General features: G+C 45.9%; 1 protein-coding gene and 1 long non-coding RNA gene across 10 annotated transcripts; one reads left to right on the top strand and one right to left on the bottom strand.

Moving 5' to 3' along the window:
* Positions 1-2,241: 2,241 nt before the first annotated feature.
* Positions 2,242-16,286, bottom strand: KCNE3 (potassium voltage-gated channel subfamily E regulatory subunit 3). Of its 9 annotated transcripts, none has more exons than XM_024975873.2 (4): positions 14,759-14,930; positions 13,214-13,305; positions 9,472-9,527; positions 2,242-4,673 (listed from the first exon to the last, which is right to left on the bottom strand). In XM_024975873.2, the coding sequence occupies exon 4, from the start codon at positions 4,634-4,636 to the stop codon at positions 4,337-4,339; it is 300 nt and encodes a 99-aa protein (XP_024831641.1). In that variant the 5' UTR covers positions 4,637-4,673; positions 9,472-9,527; positions 13,214-13,305; positions 14,759-14,930; the 3' UTR covers positions 2,242-4,336. The 9 variants fall into 9 exon arrangements, with proteins under 9 accessions (XP_024831641.1, XP_005201013.1, XP_024831646.2 ...); XM_005200956.5 differs by having other exon boundaries at positions 13,214-13,308; XM_024975874.2 differs by lacking the exon at positions 2,242-4,673 and adding an exon at positions 5,955-6,168 and having other exon boundaries at positions 13,214-13,308; positions 14,759-16,286.
* On the top strand, positions 13,305-17,932 carry LOC132342343 (uncharacterized). The gene is made up of 3 exons (XR_009490679.1): positions 13,305-14,236; positions 15,077-15,241; positions 16,553-17,932. It is a non-coding gene; the product is annotated as an uncharacterized lncRNA (long non-coding RNA).
* The last annotated feature ends 2,230 nt before the right edge of the window (positions 17,933-20,162 follow it).

Here is a 20,162-nt window from a genome sequence, read left to right on the forward strand (position 1 = left end):
CTCTCAGCTGATGGAACCTCCTTGTAAACCTCCTTTCATCCCCCGCCTCACCAGGGTGGCCCGCAACCAATGACTGACTGATACGAGGCATGAAACCCCGTCCCCTCTTGCCTCTGCTGCTGCTGCTGCTGCTAAGTCGCTTCAGTCGTGTCTGACTCTGTGTGACCCCATAGACAGCAGCCCACCAGGCTTCCCCATCCCTGGGATTCTCCAGGCAAGAACACTGGAGTGGGTTGCCATTTCCTTCTCCAATGCATGAAAGTGAAAAGTGAAAGTGAAGTCACTCAGTTGTGTCCGACTCTTCGAGACCCCATGGACTGCAGCCTACCAGGCTCCTCCATCCATGGGATTCTCCAGGCAAGAGTACTGGAGTGGGGTGCTGTAATTCTGCCATGTGATTTATGCTCCAGTTCCCTGTGTGTCAGGCCCCCGGGCTAGATGTGACCTGACACACACACTGTTTGTCTTGTTCCCTTTCTTTTTTACTTCACTCTTTCCATTGCCTGTTTCCCAAAAGTGCTCCCTCAGTAAATGCCTGTCTCAGACTCTGCTTGTAGGGAACCCAACTTCAGTCTACTGGTGTCAATACTCTGCCGTCATCTTCCCAAATCATTTTCCCATTCATCTCTGGGGACTGTTCAGACCCATGCTCTGGGCTGGGTATGCTATGGTGATGAAAGTGGGCTGAGGGGTTGACTGAACAAATGGGCTCTATTGAAGTAGCCGTAATACCTACTACACAGGGATGTTGCGCATGCTCAGTCGCTAAGTCATGACCAAATCTTTGCGATCCCATAGACTGTAGCCCACTAGGCTCCTCTGAACATGAGATTCTCCTGGCAAGAATACTGGAATGGGTTGCCATTTCCCCTCCTCCAGGGGATCGTCCTGACACAGGATCGAACCCACGTTTCTTGCATCTCCTGCATTGGCAGGCAGATTCTTCACCACTGTGCCGCCTGGGAAGACCCACAAAGGGTTATTATGAAAGTTTTAACAGCTAAATGCGTTAACGTCCTTAAAATGTTTAGGCCACAGTCGGTATCCTAAGTTCTCTTAAGTATTAGGGCAGGGATTTCTTTGATCTTCGTTTCCTTATGTATTTCAAATGTGCCTAGATGAGTCGATGGCACATAGTAGCCACTATGTGATTATCAAAGTTTTGCTTTGAAGGCTCGAGGTGATGTGCTGGGATCTGGCCAGCAGGGGGCAGAACCAGTGCAGCCAAAAAGAGCACGTGGGCTGAAGGAGGTAGTGGGATAGCTAGTGAGCTAGAGCTGAGGGGAGGGCCGGGGAGTACCTACATCATAAAATATTAGAATGTTTAAATTATACCTCAAAATTCTAGATTTCTATTTAGTCCAACCGTGGGTGTGCACAATGAAGTTTATTGAGCCCCGACTTTGTAAATCCATACAATTAAGTAGTTCTAGGCCCCAAGATCCCTGGAATTGCCCTAGTGTCTACAGCTCCTCTTTTGAACTGGTGACTACCTCATATTCCTCTCAGTAAATCCTCCATTGTGCGTATGCTAATGCACACTGGATTTCTGTAACTCGCATTCAATTTGTATTACTGTATTAAGCCCTGTGAGTTATAAGGACTGTGTGAAGGGGCATGTGTGTGTGCTCAGTTGTGTCCAACTCTTTGTGACCTGATGGACTCAGCCTGCCAAGCTCCTCTGTCCACAGGATTTTCCAGGCAAGAGTATCAGAGTGGGTTGCCATTTCCTTCTCCAGGGGTGTGAAGGGGAGTTTCCCCCATCGATGGGGACACTGAACTCCCAGTGCAGCCACTCTGGGCTGCTTCCTGCTCCACCCAACATCCATCTGACCGTGCTCTCTTCAGGGGGGGTGGTCTCACCACATTTCTGCCTCCAAGCTTCCTTGTTTCGTTCCCTTCATTCACTCTGTCCACTGAGATCTGTCCTGTTTCAAAGCCCAGTTCAAATCCTACCTTTCTGTGGCTCCTCTACATCTACTCAATCTCATCTCCCCAAATCCTGATAGCATCCATCACTTGACATTCATTCTCATACTTCATGGGATTCTGTATGTTATTTGGGTGTTTGGACTGGGTGGTCGCCAAAGTCCCATCCAGTTGTAGACTTCCAAGTCTGTTGTACACTCTTACATTACATCTTCTTAATCAGGTCTCCACCTTCTCCCTCAAGAAGATATGAGGAGAAGCTTGAGCACATGAATTTGCACGGAATCAACATAACTAACTGCTCAAGGGAGCGAAGGTGTACTGTGATCCTCCATTCAAGGAACACACAGGCATTTATTTTTTCAAAGTGGAAGTAGCTCCCTCCCCCACACCTGACCTTATCATATAAGAAACATACTTATGGTCAAATAAATCAAATATTACATAAAATTTTAAAGTAGAAGGGGAAAGTCACCCATAATCCTCCTCTTCAGTGTAAGTGCTATCAAAATATTCTTTCAAAGTGTTTGCTGTACGCAAATATGTGTTTTGACAGGGCTTTCTGGAGACCCCATGGAGATCCCTTAAAAACAGAAATGAAACAGAAGAGTGGAAGGTTCCAGTCTGGGATTTGTAGCTTGCCACATTTGATGTATTCAGCTGAACCATGTGAAACTACTGATATTCGCTGTTTTTTAATCTACAAGCACAGCAGTTTTATATGATTCAAATCAATGTACATGAAACCTAGAATGTCAGATCTGATCAAGCACTTAGAGACTTTCAACTATTTCAATTTTCCTTATATTTCACGGTTCTGAAGAAGGACAAGAGTCAGAAAAGTGTCTAGCCAGATCACACACCACACTGGTAGTAGAATCAGGGCTGGTTCTCTTTCCACTGAATCAAGTACCTGCTTCTTTTAATATGATATCTTCTAGGTGTAATAATAATTTTCTGGAAGCAAGATTTCAACTTGGTATCAGAAAATTTCTCACAGAATTCAATCAAAATGTTAGAAGCTGCCTTAGAGGTAGTGAAGTCCCCAGGACTGGCGATGGGACTGGGAAGGACAGAGGGACATGGCTGGAAGGGTACAGGAACCATGAGGCTTGACATTTAGGGTTCTGTACTCACATGGCTCCTTATTAAGGTCTTAGGAGGGGACCTAACAATGTATTAATATGCTGATATGTTTTTGGAATATTTGCAAAAATAAGATATTTGAAAATTACTCTTCCTAAGGAGGACTCCCTAGAATTATGTAAATTTCAGGCCTAGATCCACTCTTAGGTAGCACAGAGTTTTGCAAAGCACTAGGCAAAGAGACCAAAGATCCTGGGTTCCAGTCATGGCACCACTCTGGCCCAAATGGGCAGAAGAGCATTTGCTCTGCTTCCCTCACAGGGGAGTAACATCACAAATGTTGAATGGGCTGAAAAACATAAAATGTGAACAACTATGAAAAAGCAGCATAACTTAGATTTCCTATCTGTGATATGGTCATCACCATAACACATCAAAAAACTGTGTCCTCAGGGTATTTTCAAAAGCAGAGACATTATTTTGCCAACAAAGGTCTGTCTAGTCAAGGCTATGGTTTTTCCAGTAGTCATGTATGGATTGGAGAGTTGGACTGTGAAGAAAGCTGAGCGCCGAAGAATTGATGCTTCTGAACTGTGGTGTTGGAGAAGACTCTTGAGAGTCCCCTGGACTTCAAGGAGATCCAACCAGTCCATCCTAAAGGAGATCAGTCCTGGGTGTTCTTTGGAAGGAATGATGCTAAAGCTGAAACGCCAGTACTTTGGCCACCTCATGCAAAGAGTTGACTCATTGGAAAAGACTCTGATGGCTGGGAGGGATTGGGGGCAGGAGGAGAAGGGGACGACAGAGGATGAGATGGCTGGATGGCATCACCGACTCGATGGACCTGAGTTTGAGTGAACTCCGGGAGTTGGTGATGGACAGGGAGGCCTGGAGTGCTGCAATTCACGGGGTCGCAAAGAGTCAGACACGACTGAGCGACTGAACTGAACTGAACAGGGTATTTTCCTATCTCATTTCTCCTTGCTATGACTTCCTGTTCTCCTTCCTTGAACCCCTAGACCCCAACACTCTGGCCACTAGGCCACTCATTTTTATTCTATGTTGCTGTGTGTATGTGTTTGCTCATAGGGCTCCCACAGGCTGGAAGGTCTATCTTTGCTGGAAAAAAATCCTTATCCACAAGGCCCAGGTCCACCAGATCTTCTCTTCCCACCCTGACAATGACCTCCCTTAGCACTGTTTCTTGTTAATCTTACAGATAAGGACACGCAGGCTGGATATGGCCCATAGCTGAGTTCTGGAGGCCCCAGAAGATAATCCTTGGGTATCTTGATCTTCTGCCATCCCCGGCCTCTTAGCATCAGAGCATAGACACACGGTTCTTGATGTACACATGATAGGGGTCACTGCGCTTGTCCACTTTGCGGGAGCGGGTGTATCCGAGGATGAGACTGCCCACAGTGGCAGCAAAGAGGAACATGACGAAGAGGATGTACATGTAGGAGTTATCATTGCGGCCAGGCAGGCTGGCCCGCTTCTCCTCAGTCAGGTTGTCTGGCCCTGGCCGGCAGAGCAAGTTGCTGTGAAGAGTGGCATTTAAAGCCTTTAGCACAGCGTGCAGGCTCTCATGCCAGGTCTCAGCCCCACTGGTGGTCTCCATAGCAACAGGGAAGGTGGGGGAAGAATTGGAGGATGTTCTGGCAGTGACAGAAAAGAGAGAAGATGGTTTCTGTTACTTAAAGCTTGAATGACCCTTCCATTTCTTCAGACCCCAGCTAAAATCCCAGCCTCACAGTTTATTCTAATTACTTGTTTACCTATCTTCTCCACTAGACCGCAAGCCCGAGGAAGTTAGGGACTATGTCTGTTTTGGTTTTTTGTTGTTGTTTTAAAAAATATTATTTATTTGATTCTGCTGGGCCTTCATTGTGGCACGTGGGATCTTTAGTTGTGGCATGTGAACTCATGCTTGCAGCTTGTGGGATCTAGTTCCCTAAACTGAACCCACACCCCTTGCATTGGGAGCATAGACTCTTAGCCACTGGACCACCAGGGAGGTCCCACTCTGTCTGTTTTATTCACTGCTATATATGAGCACTCATGACGGCACTCAGTAGGTGCTCAATAAATGCCTGTGGAAGGAAGTCTTCCTTGAGCACTATAACCATGCTGATCTATCCTTTTCTGGGGACTCTATAAATCACTGAGCTTTAGGCTAGAAGGACCTTAGGAATTATTTAACACTATAATTCTTTCCATTTTACACACAGGGAATCTGAGGCCCAGAGAAACCAGGTGGCTCGTCCGTGATCACAGAGAATATCGGAGGTAGACCCGAGACAGAGCCCTGCTCTTTGATGACTAGCTCAGAGCTCCTGCAGCCTCCATGTGAGCTCTGGGCAGGACCATGTAGCACAGTAAGAAGATATGCCTCAGAACTCTACCACAGCTCAGTTCTTTTTTATGCTTCACAGACACCATGTAGAAGATGTTTGGGGATGGCTTAGATTTCCCTCTGCCTCGAGAAGCAGACACTGGGTCTTTTGACTGCTAAAGCATCCTAGGTCCCACTCTAGGTATTCATAGCTATTGAGGGGAAATTCTGTTGGAAAACAGGTGGCTGGGGAAGCAGGGAGGGGCTGAAACCATTGCAGGCACTGGGCCTGGGGGGAGTGGAGTGAAAGGAGCACTCAGTCTGGTTTGGGGTTTTACCTACCTCAGAGAAAAAAGACACTGGCCACTTCCACTACTCTGCCTTCCAAAACAACATCACTGTGTGTGTACGTGGCTCAGATATCCTTAGTCTACAGCTTAGAAAAACCGCCAAAGACAGCCTTGCATCCTAGTCTCTGAAAAAACACGTCATTCCTTTTAAACAAAGCTCCACACTCACTTCCTTCAGGAAGCCTTTGTGCACTCCCACCATAATCCACAAGCTTTATCATCACAGTCTTCCCTTTGCCCCAGCACTTACATGTGAGGCAATGTGAGGCTGTCCTCTTGTTACTGATAAGGGTTATCAGCAGCCACATGCTCCTGGTCAGCAAGGCTATGCTCCTTCCCACGGTGAGAGGACTACCTTAGCTCTCCTTCCCTTGGTGGTCTTCAGTAAAAATGTCCACTTTGGATTTTTCATGGGCCAAGCACTCAGTGTTCACTGAACTGGTTCCAACTCTTTTATCTAAGGTAGTGCTGTCAACCAATCAAAGTTAACACACTTGACTATTAACCATAAGGTCTTTTCCCCAGAAAAGTTGACAGTTAGTTATGTTCATAATAAATATTCATGAATAATGCTATGAATGTAGATGTTGGGGGGAAGAATCTAAGTAATACAGCAATAACCCAGGAGTGGCTCACATTTTGTGCAAGGCGTTTGGGGCCCTCTGCCATTTAGAACTTGGACAACCTTGTCTGGATGGAGGAGGGGAAGAGTTAAGATCCAGGAAGCATAGTTCTCATGTACTATCCCACTTATCAGGCAAGAAATTTGTGCCTTTGCCTTTCCTCATATGAGCTAATGGAAAGCAGGAGCAGCACAATGAAACAAATGGCTCAATGAATCATCTGGCCAGTCATCACTAATGGGGCTCACTCTTGGGAGGCTCATCCTGGGAGTTCCAGGAGGCCAGTCCCTACACTTAGGGCACATCGCCAGTTCTTAATGCAGGAGACAACCTAGGAGGTACTGGGGCTTAAAGGAAGAAGGGATGAATTCTGATCGGTGCTTGGAAAGTGTTCACAGCAATGGAAGAATTTGACCTGGACCTTGAAGAATATTTTGGAAGTAGAGGAGGCAAGGGGAGGAAACAGATGGACAGAGGCATGATAACAAGAAAGCATGTTTTGAAGAATGGAAAGTAGCAAAAAGAGTGTAATATGCCTGGAAGGATAAGATGTGGGATGGAGATGCTGGTCCAAACCAGATCAGGGAGGGCCTTGAGTACCAGACTGCAGAGTTGGAACTTTATCATGTAGGTGGAGAAGAACCACAGAATGACATTTTAAAGGTGGGGTTAAATGATCAGATCTGTACTTGGAAAGGACTCTCTGGCTGCCATGCGGAGTACAGAGTGAAAGGGGCAAGAATGGAGGCAGGGAGCCACATGACAAGTGAAATAGTCTAGGTTTAAGATGCTGAGACCTGAGCTGAGCTGGAGGGGATGACAAGGTCGGGGCAGGGACAGATGGAGGATGTGAGGGGCACTTGAGGGAGGGGATGGCTAGTGTAATGGTTGCAGGAAGAAGGGGCCTCAGTTAGTTTTATAGGCAGACAACAGACAGATAGCATAAATGCTAGAAGAACTCACTTTGAATAAAATAAGTTTCTTGCCCTGTTTGTGCTTCAGTTTCCTCATCTATCAAAAAAGATTATCACCAGGAATTGTGGTTCAATGGGTAGAGTTTCCGTTTTGCAAGATGAAAAAGATGTAGAGGTCTGTTGTATAGCAATGAACACTACTGAGATGTGCTATTAAAAATGGTTGAGATGATAACATTTACATTGCTTTTTTTTTAACCTCATTAAAAATTTCGTTAATTAGAAAGAAGAAGATTATTATCTCTGCTCTGCCCCCTCTTCAGGCTTGCTGGAGCATATACATTTATTATGGTGAAGAGGATTTTTAAAACACATTTTAATTAAAAAAAAGACCATGGCTTTCATTAAAATGAAAATCTACTTGTTGTTTTTGTGAAGTAAATACATATACACAAAGAAAAAACGGAAGCAGTGTGCACAGTGAAAACGCAGTCTCTCTATTCCCAGTGGCCCAGGTTTCCTTCCCAGGGCAGTACTGTCACCACTTCTCTTGGATATCCTTGTGAGGGGGTTTGAACTGACAGGGCAGGTGGAGGGCCACCTCCCCCGGGAAGGCTCACGAACAGCAGGCAAATTCACTGGCTCCTCCTCAGCTCCAGGAATCTCCCCGTGGGTGCCCCAAGGCTCCTTAGTTCTGCAGCCTCTTCAGGATGTCCCTGGACACATCTGAGGTCTAAGCATGTGTTACGGGAAACACACTGACTGGAACCGCCCACCCTGGCCAGGCACCATAGTAACTATTTGCAAGAGTTGTTTTAGGATAGGCGATCCTGGTAATGAACACGGAACTAATAAGCCTCCACCAAAAGGAAGAGTTCGGGAAAGGTCAAAAGGAGACACCACATGTCCGACCACCTCCCAGAATCCTTCTCTCTGGTATCCACCTTGGCTGAACAAGGCATGCACCACCAGGAAGGACTCTGAGTCAGAATGATTGGCTAAAGACAACCCGGAAACTAATCCCATCACCATAAAACGTGAGACTGCAAGCCACGTGACAGAGCTGTTCCGGGTTCCTTTACCCTTCTGCTCTCCACCCGGGTGCCCTTTCCCAATAAAATCTCTTGCTTTGTCAGCAGATGTATCTCCTCGGACAATTCATTTCCGAGTGTTAGACAAGAGTCCAGTTTCAGGCCCTGGAAGGGGTCTGCTTTCCTGCAACACATGGACTTTGGAAGCTGGGAAGGTCCAGATCTGGGGGGGTGGGGCTGGGGGACAGAAAAGGAAGGAACTAGACACACGGGAAAAAAACCCCCCAGAACCAGGGTGGATCGCCTAAGGCCAAGCCCCAAGAATTGTGCAATAACTTTACTGTGGGTAATCACTCCCTCCCACTTCCCCTCCCCTTCCTGCAGCAGCGGGATCAGGCCAGCCTAGGGTTGTAGTTAAGGGAACTGTGCCATGGCCAAGGGACCCTTGATTGCTGATCCCCAACACCAGGTTCACAATGTCTCAACTGGGTGACTGAGAAACCTCAGTTCAATACATGAGCTGCTGCTCAGGGATCAGCTAACAGTGCAGTCTAAAACATCCCCTTTTGGGACTTCCCTGGTCCAGTGTTTAAGAATCCACCCTGCAATGCAAGGGATGTGGGTTCAATCCCTGGTTGGGGAACTAAGATCCCACATGCCTCAGAGCAACTAAGCCCACTTGATGTGACAACTGAGCCTGCGTGCCACAACTAGAGAGTCCATGTGCCGCAATGAAAGAGCCTCCATGACACAAAAGAGATCCCTAGTGCCACAACGAAGACCTGATGCAGTCTAATAAATAAATGAAGTTAAAACATTCCCTTTCCCTGAGTGCTGACATCTCATTAGGAGTCTCTAAAAGGCTGAAAGGATGTGAGACCCAAGGAAATGAGGTGAGTAGCAGAATGGCAGCCAAAATTGGGTTGCTGTTTTACACAGGAAAAAACCATGTTACCAATCCACCTATTTGGATAGACTGGGTATAAACACAGGTATGACATCAACACTGTAGCATAGCTTTGTTGCAAAAATTAAAGGAGAAAATGAGGGAGTGCATGGCTCTAGACACTCCACAGATGTGGTGGTGGTTTTATTTGTGCAGAGCAGAGGCTGGCAGGGCCCTCAGAGTCCATCTAGTCTAACCTCCCTCATTTTACAGTGAAAGAAATGAAAACCAAAGAGCTGTCTTGGTTCAGCTGTTACCTGTGTGACTTTGGGTATGTGACTTCCCTTTTCTGGGCCCCAGCTCCTGTGTGTATCTGTAAAATGAAGGGGTTTTACTGTGTGATCCTGTAAGGTCCTGATCAGCTCTAACATCCCATGAAGATACCATAAACCACACTGTGATATTTGGGAGACTGGGTAGGCTGGTGGGAGAGGATTTGGGGGGCTGTCTAGAGTCCCACAGATGACAAGATAGAGAAGACTGCAGACTTTTTCCTCCAAGGTTAAGATTCTTCAGAGTCTCAGGACTGTTACATTTAATATTCCAGCCCAGATAAACTGAAAGCCAAACTTGTTTATTTTTCCTCTTTATAGCTCACCTGCCAGTGAGATCTAGCCTGGGAGAGACAGGCTCTGTGTTAGAAAGTGGGGTTAGGGGGAAAGGATGGAGGACAGGGTGGGCTCTGAGGTGGGGTTCAATGAGGAAAGTAAAGGTTCACAAAACCATTCATTCCTCAGACATTCTTCCAGCTCCTCTCTGGACAAATTGGTTGGATATTTGTGGTTCTGATGGAGGGTGCAAAAGAGACACAGATGCATGTCTTTAGAAGCTGGGTTGAGGTGGGAGGGAGGGCCTGTGTACAAGGGCATCCTGTGGCTTCAGGAGAGGCAGAGAGCTCTTAAAGGGACAGCTTGGTTCTCTATGACCTGCCTCCGGCTCCCAAGGCAGGGATTGGCGATTGGCAACATGGGGAATTTTGTTCCTCTTTCTGAGCTCCTTGGCTTCCCTCTTCAAGATAATAACTGATTATGAAGCTGTTCGGGTTGGGGAGACAGAGCTCCTGCCCTGAAAGTCCTTGACTTGAAACAGGAGATAATCAAGAAGGAAGATGAACAGTGACTGAAAAGAGATTTTAAAGACCATTTAGAATCTAGATTCTCAGGCAGTCCTTCCATTTTGTAGCTGAGAAAACTAAAGGTCAGACAGGGGAAGTGGCTTGCCCAAATTGACATGGTTAGTAAATGGCAGAGCTCAGATGAGAACCCACGTCTTTGGGGTGCTGTTTAGGTGCTCTTTCCGCTACAAATGGCAATGTCTTCTGGCAGCTGAGCTGTTACTTCCCACCAAACACAGGCTCCTCGTGTCCTGGGGCGTCATCTCCTGTAGGTCCACCGCTACTGCTTTTTCCTGCACTCCAGACTCTCACAAATCTTTTCTTTTTGGCCATACCACCTGGCATGTGGGATCTTGGTGACCCTACCAGGGATAGAACCTGCACCCCCTGCATTAAAGCATGGAGTCTTAACCACTGGACCACAAGAGAAGTCCCTCTCACCAGTCGTAACTGAGGATCCAATAAAGGCAGAAGTTGGTGACTTTGGGAGGAGTTAACCTTCCCTGGTGGCTCAGATGGTAAAGAATCTGTCTGCAATGGAAGAGACCAAGGTTCGATCCCTGGGTCGGAAAGATCCCCTGGAGAAGGGAATAACCATCCACTCCAGTATTCTTGCCTGGAGAATTCCATGGACAGAGGAGCCTGGCGGGCTACAGTCCATGGGGTCACAAAGAGTCAGACACTTAACCTTCCTTTACAGTCTTGTCTCCCATGGTCCTTTCTGCTCCAGATGTACTTCTGCTCCCCCATACAAACCAAGTGCACCCTCTTCCTCCACACCCTGGTGCTACTCTTTCCTGCACATTAACAGATTCACCCAAAGTGTTCTTGACTTCAGTTTGCCTGACCTGTTTCTTGGGAGTGGCGGCATAAAGCTGGGACCTGAAGGATAAACTGGGTATCTTAGTGAGGTTTTTCTTTCAGGTTTCTCTGGGGAAAAATAAACTCCACTTTTGGTTCTTTTGGTTTCCCTACTGCTCTGTTCCAGCTATTCTTCAAGAAAGAGTGTCTGAAGTGCTTGGAAGTGTGGTAGAAAGGCACGGGAAAGGGGACACATAAAGCAGGTAGGGAATCCAAAGATAACTCCTGGGACTGCAGATTTTGCCTCTGGCCCACCTGGTGGTCTTATCACCACCATGGGCTGGTGTGAAAGGAAGCGTAACATATAGTTAGAAGGAGACAAAGAAATAGAATCTGAGCTGGAAGAGATCTTAATAATCATGTCATTGGTGTACCCCCCTCATTCAACCAGGGGGAAAAACCATACACTTCCTCCCCACCCGCTCCACCCCCCAACCCCCCACCCCGACGCTGAGAGGAAGTCACTTGCTCAAGGTCTCACAGCCTAGGAACTGGGACCAAAAACAGTTATCTCCGTATCTTTTCACTATAAGTTCTCTGTTCTCTATAAGATAGTCTAACCTCTGCTGATTATCATTCAAGCTCCTTTAGATATGACCCTGCCTCCAGCCTCATCTCACCACAGCTCTCACCATTGCCCATGCCCCATGATACTGAGCTACAGGCCATTCTCCAAACAGTCCTTGCATTTTGCCCCCTCTTGCTTTTGCTCACACTGTTTGCTAAGGCAGAAATGCCCATCCTCTTTTTATCTGCCTGGCAAACTCCCACACATCCTTCAAGACCCAGCTCCAATGTCACCTTGGTAGACCCTCTCCTGAGACATCTTCTCCACTCTAGCCAGTTAAGTCTCTTCCTCTTGTCTGTTCCTGAAGGGCTTTGCATAAAATCCTATTAGAGCACTATATTATATTGGTATTGGGTGTGTATATCTATATAAATATAAATAGATATAGATATATATACTAAACTGTGAGCTGGGAGGGGTGAGGGGAGGCACCTGTGCCTCATACGTTTCTTTATAGTAGGCACTCAAGAACAGATGGATAAATACCTCTTCTTACTAGACTAGTCCCTCCTGCACACACAAATACGCATTCATGAAAGCACTTACAAAGCAACTTCAAAGGCAGGCTGAAATAGATTCCTTTTGGTCATGGGAAGGGGAAGCTCAAAAAAAAAGACACCATCTTGGTCAGGTGGGGAAGTGAGGTCAGGGAGGAGGCATTCTAAGCCGCCTTTGGAAGCACAGATTTCCCTGCACCTGAACCCCATTCAATCCAAAGGGCAAACACTCTTGGCCTGGAACACCAGCAGCGGCTTTGGAAGCCTCTTCCCTGTGTACCTACCCAGGGTGTGGCTACACACACCCACCTGCTGCACACACACAGTCCAAGTCCCAGTCTCCCAGCCTCTAATCTTGCCTTTCAAGTGGCCTTTCATGGTTCCAATCTCGGCTGTCTGCTTGGCTGTGTGACCTTGAGCACTGCATTTATTTCCTCTGAATCTCATCTATGAGATGGGGATAATTACCCACCCCCCAACTTGCCTCACTTGGCAATTTGGAGAGAGACTATGGAGGGAAAGTGTTTTAGAAATTGCAGGGACTTCCCTGGTGGTCCAGTGGCTAAGACTTTCAATGCACTTTGTTCAATGCAAGTGTTTTTTCAAAACACTTTCAATGCAGATAGCCCCAGATGGATACCTGATAGGGGAACTAGATCCCACATGTCAAAACTAAGAGTTCCCACTTGCTGCGACTAAGACCTGGTACAGTCAAATAAATAAATATTTAAAAAACAAACAAAAAAAGAAATTGCAACATATCATATAAACATTAGAGAGAATTACTGGGCAGCTGGTCACTTTGTTTCCTTTTCTGTCTCCCTATCTACCTCCCCCAACCCTGCCCCCCAGTTTTACCAAGAACAGCCAACTCTGTCTCCTCTCCCCTCCCTTCCTTCTCTTACCCTCAGAGGAAGCCAGGAGGTTCTTTATTATTCTTGATTATCAGATACACTTACCTCTTTCAGAAATAAAGAGTATCTTTCTTGTTTCTCATCCTTTCTGATCAACCCTGTAGTCTCTCTCCATTTAGGGGTACTATCCTGTAGTCCTGCTGGTGATAGAGAACACAGTGGAATTGGAGTCAAGAGACCTGTCCTGTTTTGTAGGTGTGTCTAGTCATGTGTCTTGGTTAAGTCATTTCTTCACTCTGGACCTCATTCTCCCCATCAGTAAGATGGGCTTTGTTGTCTCGCTACCCTCTTAGTAGGAATTTGGAGCATTCACCTATTCAGTTTATAAGTAGAAATGTGCTTTGCAAAGTGGGGAGTGAGAAAGGAATGAAGAAGGTTGTTTGCTATCATCTCAAGGAATCAAGAAAATCTGAAGGCAGTTTCCTTGCCTCCAGTATGGCTCTCCCCGACTTAGAGCCAACAACTGGTTGGATACCAGAAGATAAGGAGCAGTTAACACATCTACAATGCACTCTTGTGGCTGAAGGGGCTTCCCTGGTGACTCAGTAGTAAAGAGTCTGCCTGGCACTGCAGGAGACACAGGTTCAATACCTGGTTAGGGAAGATTCCCCTGGAGAAGGATATGGGGTATTCTTCACTCCAGTATTCTTGCCTGGAAAATCCCACAGACAGAGGAGCCTGGCAGACTCCGGTCTATGAGGTTGCAAAAGAGTTGGACACGACTTAGTGACTGAACAACAACAACTTGTTGAAGTGGAGTCAGCCCTGAGCTAGGAGTGAGGAGACTTGAGTTCTACTTCTGTCTGTGACCCTGGGCAAGCCATCTCCTCTCTGGACCTCAGTTTCCCCATAGGCAAACTGTTGATAAGTGGGGAGAGGGGATAGGAGGAGATACTGCTCCATGAGCCCTCACAAAAGGGTCTGAACTCCTGTGCTTTCTACAGCAGAGACTCCCGGCTCCAGCCCCTCTTCCCCACAGGCCATGCGGAGTACGTGGGCAGCACGACTGGGAGGCCAATCTTACAGGTGGTGACCCAAGAGGAGAAGGCACAGAGCCTAGAGCAGCAGGTAGGTGGGCGATTGGCACAGCTTTACACACCTGTAAACTAGAATGCAAGTCTCCTGACCCCAGCCTAGACCTATGTTACTAGAGCTAGAATATGGCTAAGGGGGCCCCAAAGCTTTTCCCGGGACTTGGGCGCCTAGGACGAGAGACACAACGAAGTGGCAAACTGGCAAGTCCACTCGCAGAGAAAGCGGCTCCCGCCCGGCGAGAAGACTCGCGTGTGCGCTCGCGGCAGAGCCGCAGGTGTTCCCTCGCACATCTGTGGATGTAGAAGGAACTTTGGTGCTGCCCTCCCGGGGCCAATGAGTGCCGATCCCAAATCCCAGATTTCCGGGCAAGGCGTGCCAGGGGCCCAGCCTCGCCACGTGCGCCCCGGGATCCCTGTGGCTGGGTTCCTGGAGAGGAGGGGTCTGTACCCGAGCCGCCCCCAAGGTCGGGTCGCCGGCCTCCAGGGAGGCGGTCGGATCGCTCATTTCTATCCACGGCTCCGGCTCGGCCTTCCGGACCCCGCGAGTGCGTCTTACCTGCCCATCTGTAAGGCCACAGGAGCGCAGTCTGTTTGTTGGACTCTTCGCCCTGGGCTCGCGGGTGCCCCTCACTGCGCCCCAAGGCTCTCCGCCAGCCCCACTGCTCGCAGTCCGCGCCCAGCACTGCCTGCGCCCCCTCTGCTTCGCGCTCCGACCGGCGCTCTGCTGCCCTTTCCCTTCCCCCGGGCGTCCCCACCCCCGGCGCCGCCCGGCCCCTAACCCACCCACTTCTCCTCCCCGAGCTGGCTTTGGGCACCTCCGCCCAGCTGCTTGGCCCCACAGCTCTATGGGTTCCGACCCTTCCGTCCCCTGCAGCGCCTGCTTCCTGGACCAGAGACCGACTGTTTTCTTGCTTCACGTCAGCTTGCCGGGTCTGAGGAGGCAGAGAGCCGGGTGCTGGTGGAATCCGACTCCGTGATTGTGTGGTGGTGGACAAGTCACTGCTCCTCACTGAGCCGCGGCTTCCTCGCAGTAAAATGGGTACAATTCTTGCATGCATTCTTCACAGGGCGATAGTTAGGATCAGAGATCTTAGAATCCAAAATACTAAACCCAGATGGTCACTGGAGAATCATCTGATTCTAACACAAACCCTGTTTTCCAGACAGGATACAGTTTAAGGGGCCCAGTTTGGGAAAGGGGACTGCCCCAGGCTCACCAAGGAAGTCGCTGGCGGAGCTCAGACTCAAAATCCACTAGGCCATTCTCTCCCCCTAACCAGTGTCTCCTCCAAGTCTCAGCAGTCCCTCACATATGCAGACAACTGGTGTCCAGACACATCTCACTGCTCCCTATCCCACAGACCGTGTGCTTTCCGGCCATCAGGCCCTCACTCAAGCTGTTGCTTCCTTACTGCAGACACTGCAGGTTCCAAAGAAAAGAAGCTGCCAGGGACAATTGGGAAATGAGGGCCAGGAGGCCACGGCAATGGAGTGGACGGTGGCAGGGAGTAGACTCTCAGGGACTCTGTGGAGAGTCTGTATCAGAGACCTCTTTGCCAGCCTATGGCCTTGGGATAGTTATAACAAACTGAGGTCAGCTCTGACTCCTGTGCAAAGAAAACTCTGTCCTAGGACATCTGAGGCATATACCCTCAATCACAGAACCTCAGATTCTATCTAAGAAGTGCTATCATTCAAAAAAGGCCTATTCCATGGAGGGAATGTTGTACAAAACTGTACAAAATCTTCATCAAAACACCGTACTTCTGTTTGACTTCTGTAGTTTCATATTTTGACCCAGCTACTTCTTTTTCTCAGTCTGTATATATCATCTCTCAGAGAAATCCCTTAGCAGGCAGTCTCAGATTTCAGTCTACTTAAGAATCACCTCAGCCCTTATTTTAAGTGAAGTAGACTTTTGGGTTCCACTTGAGAGTTTCTGATTCAGGAGTTCTGGAATAGAGCCCAGAAATTAGTTTTTTGTTTTTTTTTAAAGAAAGCTTCCGGAAAGATTGTGATGCAAGTGGTTCTTGAGACCAGCCTTGAGGAAACAAGCCCTGCCTCAGTAAGCCTTCCTTCCCACATCCTGCCAAGGCCTTGCATCTAATCTATAGGACTATTTATTACAGTTATCAAAAGTAACTATTTGTCTACCTCATCTGCTAGGTTGTGAGTTCTTTGAAAATAGGGACTGTTTCTTGTCCTAATAAAATTTTGGAATCACAGCCTTAGAATCATACCATGTTAGAGTTCTAGAATCATTTAGTAATAGAACCTAAGTTGAAAGGACTCTCAGAGTTATCTAGTCAAATCTCTTACCCAAGAATTCCCCAAAAATATTCATTGGCAGGACTGATGCTGAAGCTGAATCTCTAATACTTTGGCCCCCTGATTGGAAAAGACCCTGACACTGGGAAAGATTGAAGGCAGGAGGAGGAGGAGGGGATGACAGAGGATGAGATGGTTGGATGGCATCACTGAATCAATGGACATGAGTTTGAGCAAGCTCTGGGAGTTGGTGATGGACAGGGAAGCCTGGCGTGCTGCAGTCGATGGGGTTGTAAAGAGTCGGACATGACTGAATGACTGAACTGAACTGAAGAATTCCCTACATTTCTTTGTATCTTTGTGTATGTGTTAAGTTGTGTTGTGTGTATATGTATGTATGTAATAGAGATTTTTATTGCTTGTTAATTATGTCACTTCATACAATTTTAAGTAAACAAACTTAGAAAATGTACTGGGAGTGTTAAATAGATGATGGCACTATTGATAAGAATGCTCAACTGTTTTACATAAGGTAGTAAAGAGGCACCACTGCCACCATCACCACCCTGCTGAAATTTGTACATTTCATGTAAAAAAAATGAGTAAAAATAGTAGATTTGCATTTCACTAGCATTATTCTTTGTAATCTATGACCCATGATAAGCCTGAACAGTTTCAGAATCTTCAAAGCCAAACAAACCATTTTCTTCCACTAGCAAATGTATTAGTTTCAATTTCTTTAAAAAGAAAAAAAAAAAAAACAGCAAACAAATCAAAATATCCCAATGGTCTTGAATTTTAATGTTTCTATCATACTAATTCAAGAAATGTGACTCAGTTTTCAAACATGAGGCTGAACTTCTTTATTGTAATTATACTTCATAATTCAAACAATTTAACTGACACCAACATTAGCCCAGTAAAATTCATGGACATAGCTCAACTGCTCTTTTGCTAAGGAAACTTTTTAATAAGTTAACTATTCTTTAAAAACTCAGACCCAAGCTGCACAGCTGTGACTTGATGAACCAACCAGCAACTCTCCCAGATGCCACCACAGTAGTCCTATGTGTTTTTTTTAGCTGGGGAGCACATACAGAATCCCTGTGAATCACACATACATATTAAAAACTTCCGGTGAAACTACACCAATAGTTTCCCCTATGAATGATTTTTTTTTGAAGTAAGTATATACTACAGTTCAGCATTTGAGAGACTTCTGTATCTACTATTACAAAGGTACTAAGAAATACATTTATTTTTTTCTTTTGCTTCTTTAAAACTTTTAATGTATTTATTTTGGCTGAACTGGGTCTTGTTGATGTGCACAGGCTTTCTCTAGTTGTGGCGTGAGGGCTTCTCATTGTGGTGGCTACATTGGAAGGACTGATATTGAAGCTGAAACTCCAATATTTTAGCCACCTGATGCGAAGACTTGACTCATTTGAAAAGACCCTGATGCTGGGAAAGATTGAGGGCAGGAGGAGAAGGGGACGACAGAGGATGCGATGGTTGGATGGCATCACCGACTCAATGGACGTGGGTTTGGGTGGACTCCGGGAGTTGGTGATGGACAGGGAGGCCTGGCGTGCTGTGGTTCATGAGGTCGCAAAGAGTTGGACACGACTGAGCAACTGAACTGAACTGAACTGTACTGAACTCTTGTTGCAGAGCATGGGCTCTAGGCATGTGGGCTTCAGTAGTTGCCTTGTGTGGGCCCTGTAGATATGTGAATGGGCTTTGTTGCTCTGAGGTATGTGGGAATCTTCCCAGACCAGGGATCAGACCCACTTCCCCTGCATTGGCAGGTGGATTCTTAACCACTGGACCACCAGAGAAGTCCCTGAGAAATACATTTGGATACTTGAAAAGAAGCAAGACTGGAAATGTGGTTTTGTGTTAAAAAATTTAGAAGACCTCAGTTACCAAACAACTAAAAATATACAACAGATAAATAGGAATTTCTTAAAACCATGGTCTCTAATAATACAAAAATTAGATATTAAGGCATCTTTTACTCCCATCTATCTGCAGCAAAGAGAAATATTTTAAATAGGAGCCAGCACTTCTATTCAAATACTTTCTGATGCATTTGGCAGATTTGTTTTTATATTCTCCTGTTCAACATTCCATTGAAAGCTCTCATAATTGAACATTGTGACCCAAACCAAGAGAAAAGTATCAATATAAACAGATACTCATTTATTATAAAGAAGCAGTTCGCCCTTGAAAAGAAAAAGGAACTACAAAGAATATTATGTATAAAGTACAAATACTAGTATTTAAGTTTCTCTGAAGCAATTTATGCTTCAGTAATTAAGAGAAAGAAGTGATGAAGACTTTATTAAGATGAGGAGCCTATGAATATGCATCACGCTGTGGGCTAATTGTTCACTCATTATTCTGTTCCACTGGGATGAGAGTTTGAAAACAGCTTTATATTTCTCTAGAAAAAATTACATCCACTAGACTAAGATCACATAAGTTAACACTGATTATTATCACCTATATTTGTCATTTAAAAAGCTCAAATGGCTTCATAAAGTATATGAATCAGTAACATTTTTACCTTTTATTAAGGCAAGTTTGTGAAAATAATTTAATACAACCAGATATCCTCATGACTTTCAGCTTAAAATATTTTTAATGTAAGAAATAGACCAACAAAATCTGTTCTATAAAAAGCCACTTCAGTCCTAGAAAAGAATAATAAAAGATTTTGAACGCAGTTAATTTTTTAAAGGATACTCTTCCCATGTCTCAAGTTCCAAGTGCCAATCATCATCCGTAGAGCCAGTTTTGTTTGACTCAGTTCAGTTCAGTTCAGTCGCTCAGTCGTGTTCAACTCTTTGTGACCCCATGAACTGCAGCATGCCTGGCCTCCCTGTCCATCACAAGCTCCCAGAGTTTACTCAAACTCATGTCCATTAAGTCAGTGATGCCATCCAACCATCTCATCCTCTATCGTCCCCTTCTCCTCCCACCTTCAATCTTTCCCAGCATCAGGGTCTTTTCCAAATAGTCAGTTCTTCACCTCAGGTAGCCAAAGTATTGGAGTTTCAGCTTCAACATCAGTCCTTCCAATGAATATTCAGGACTGATTTCCCTTAGGATGGACTGGTTGGATCTCCTTGCTGTCCAAGGGTCTCTCAAGGGTCTTCTCTAGCACCACAGTTCAAAAACATCAATTTTTCAGCGCTCAGCTTTCTTTATAGTCCAACTCTCACATCCATACATGACTACTGGGAAAACCATAGCTTTGACTAGACGGACGTTTGTTGACAAAGTAATGCCTCTGCTTTTTAATATGCTGTCTAGGTTGGTCATAACTTTTCTTCCTATATCAATCCAATTCCATCTTTGAGGAAGTTCTCCTTTATGGTTAACAGAAATTTATCTGTTAACTTATGTTTCTGATCTTCTGTTTTTTATTCACTATTTTGTTTTTAATTGAGATATACTTGATTTACAATGTTGTGCTAATTTCAGCTGTATAGCAAAGTGACTCAGTTATGCACATATGTACATTCTTTTTTATATCCTTTTCCATTATAGTTTATCCCAAGAGATTGGATGTAGTTCCCTCTGGACTTTTGAAAGTTGTTTTCCTTATCTTTTTTTTCTCACTTGATGGGCTGTGTTATTGCTTTTGGATGTGGTAGAATTAATGGGGATGGTGATTCTCCATCAAC

Source organism: Bos taurus, chromosome 15 (assembly GCF_002263795.3).
Source record: "Bos taurus isolate L1 Dominette 01449 registration number 42190680 breed Hereford chromosome 15, ARS-UCD2.0, whole genome shotgun sequence".
NCBI classification, from domain to species: Eukaryota; Metazoa; Chordata; class Mammalia; order Artiodactyla; family Bovidae; genus Bos; species Bos taurus.

What these genes read in the sequence shown, in the direction of transcription:
- KCNE3 (XM_024975874.2), bottom strand. Translation starts at nt 15,260, where the DNA reads ATGCATGCAAGAATTGTACCCATTTTACTGCGAGGAAGCCGCGGCTCA. An exon ending in ACTCTTTATTTCTGAAAGAG is followed by an intron (nt 9,528 to 13,213) that starts GTAAGTGTATCT and finishes TTCATTTTACAG; the next exon opens with ATACACACAGGAGCTGGGGC. An exon ending in ACATACCCAAAGTCACACAG is followed by an intron (nt 6,169 to 9,471) that starts GTAACAGCTGAA and finishes ATTGGTTGACAG; the next exon opens with CACTACCTTAGATAAAAGAG.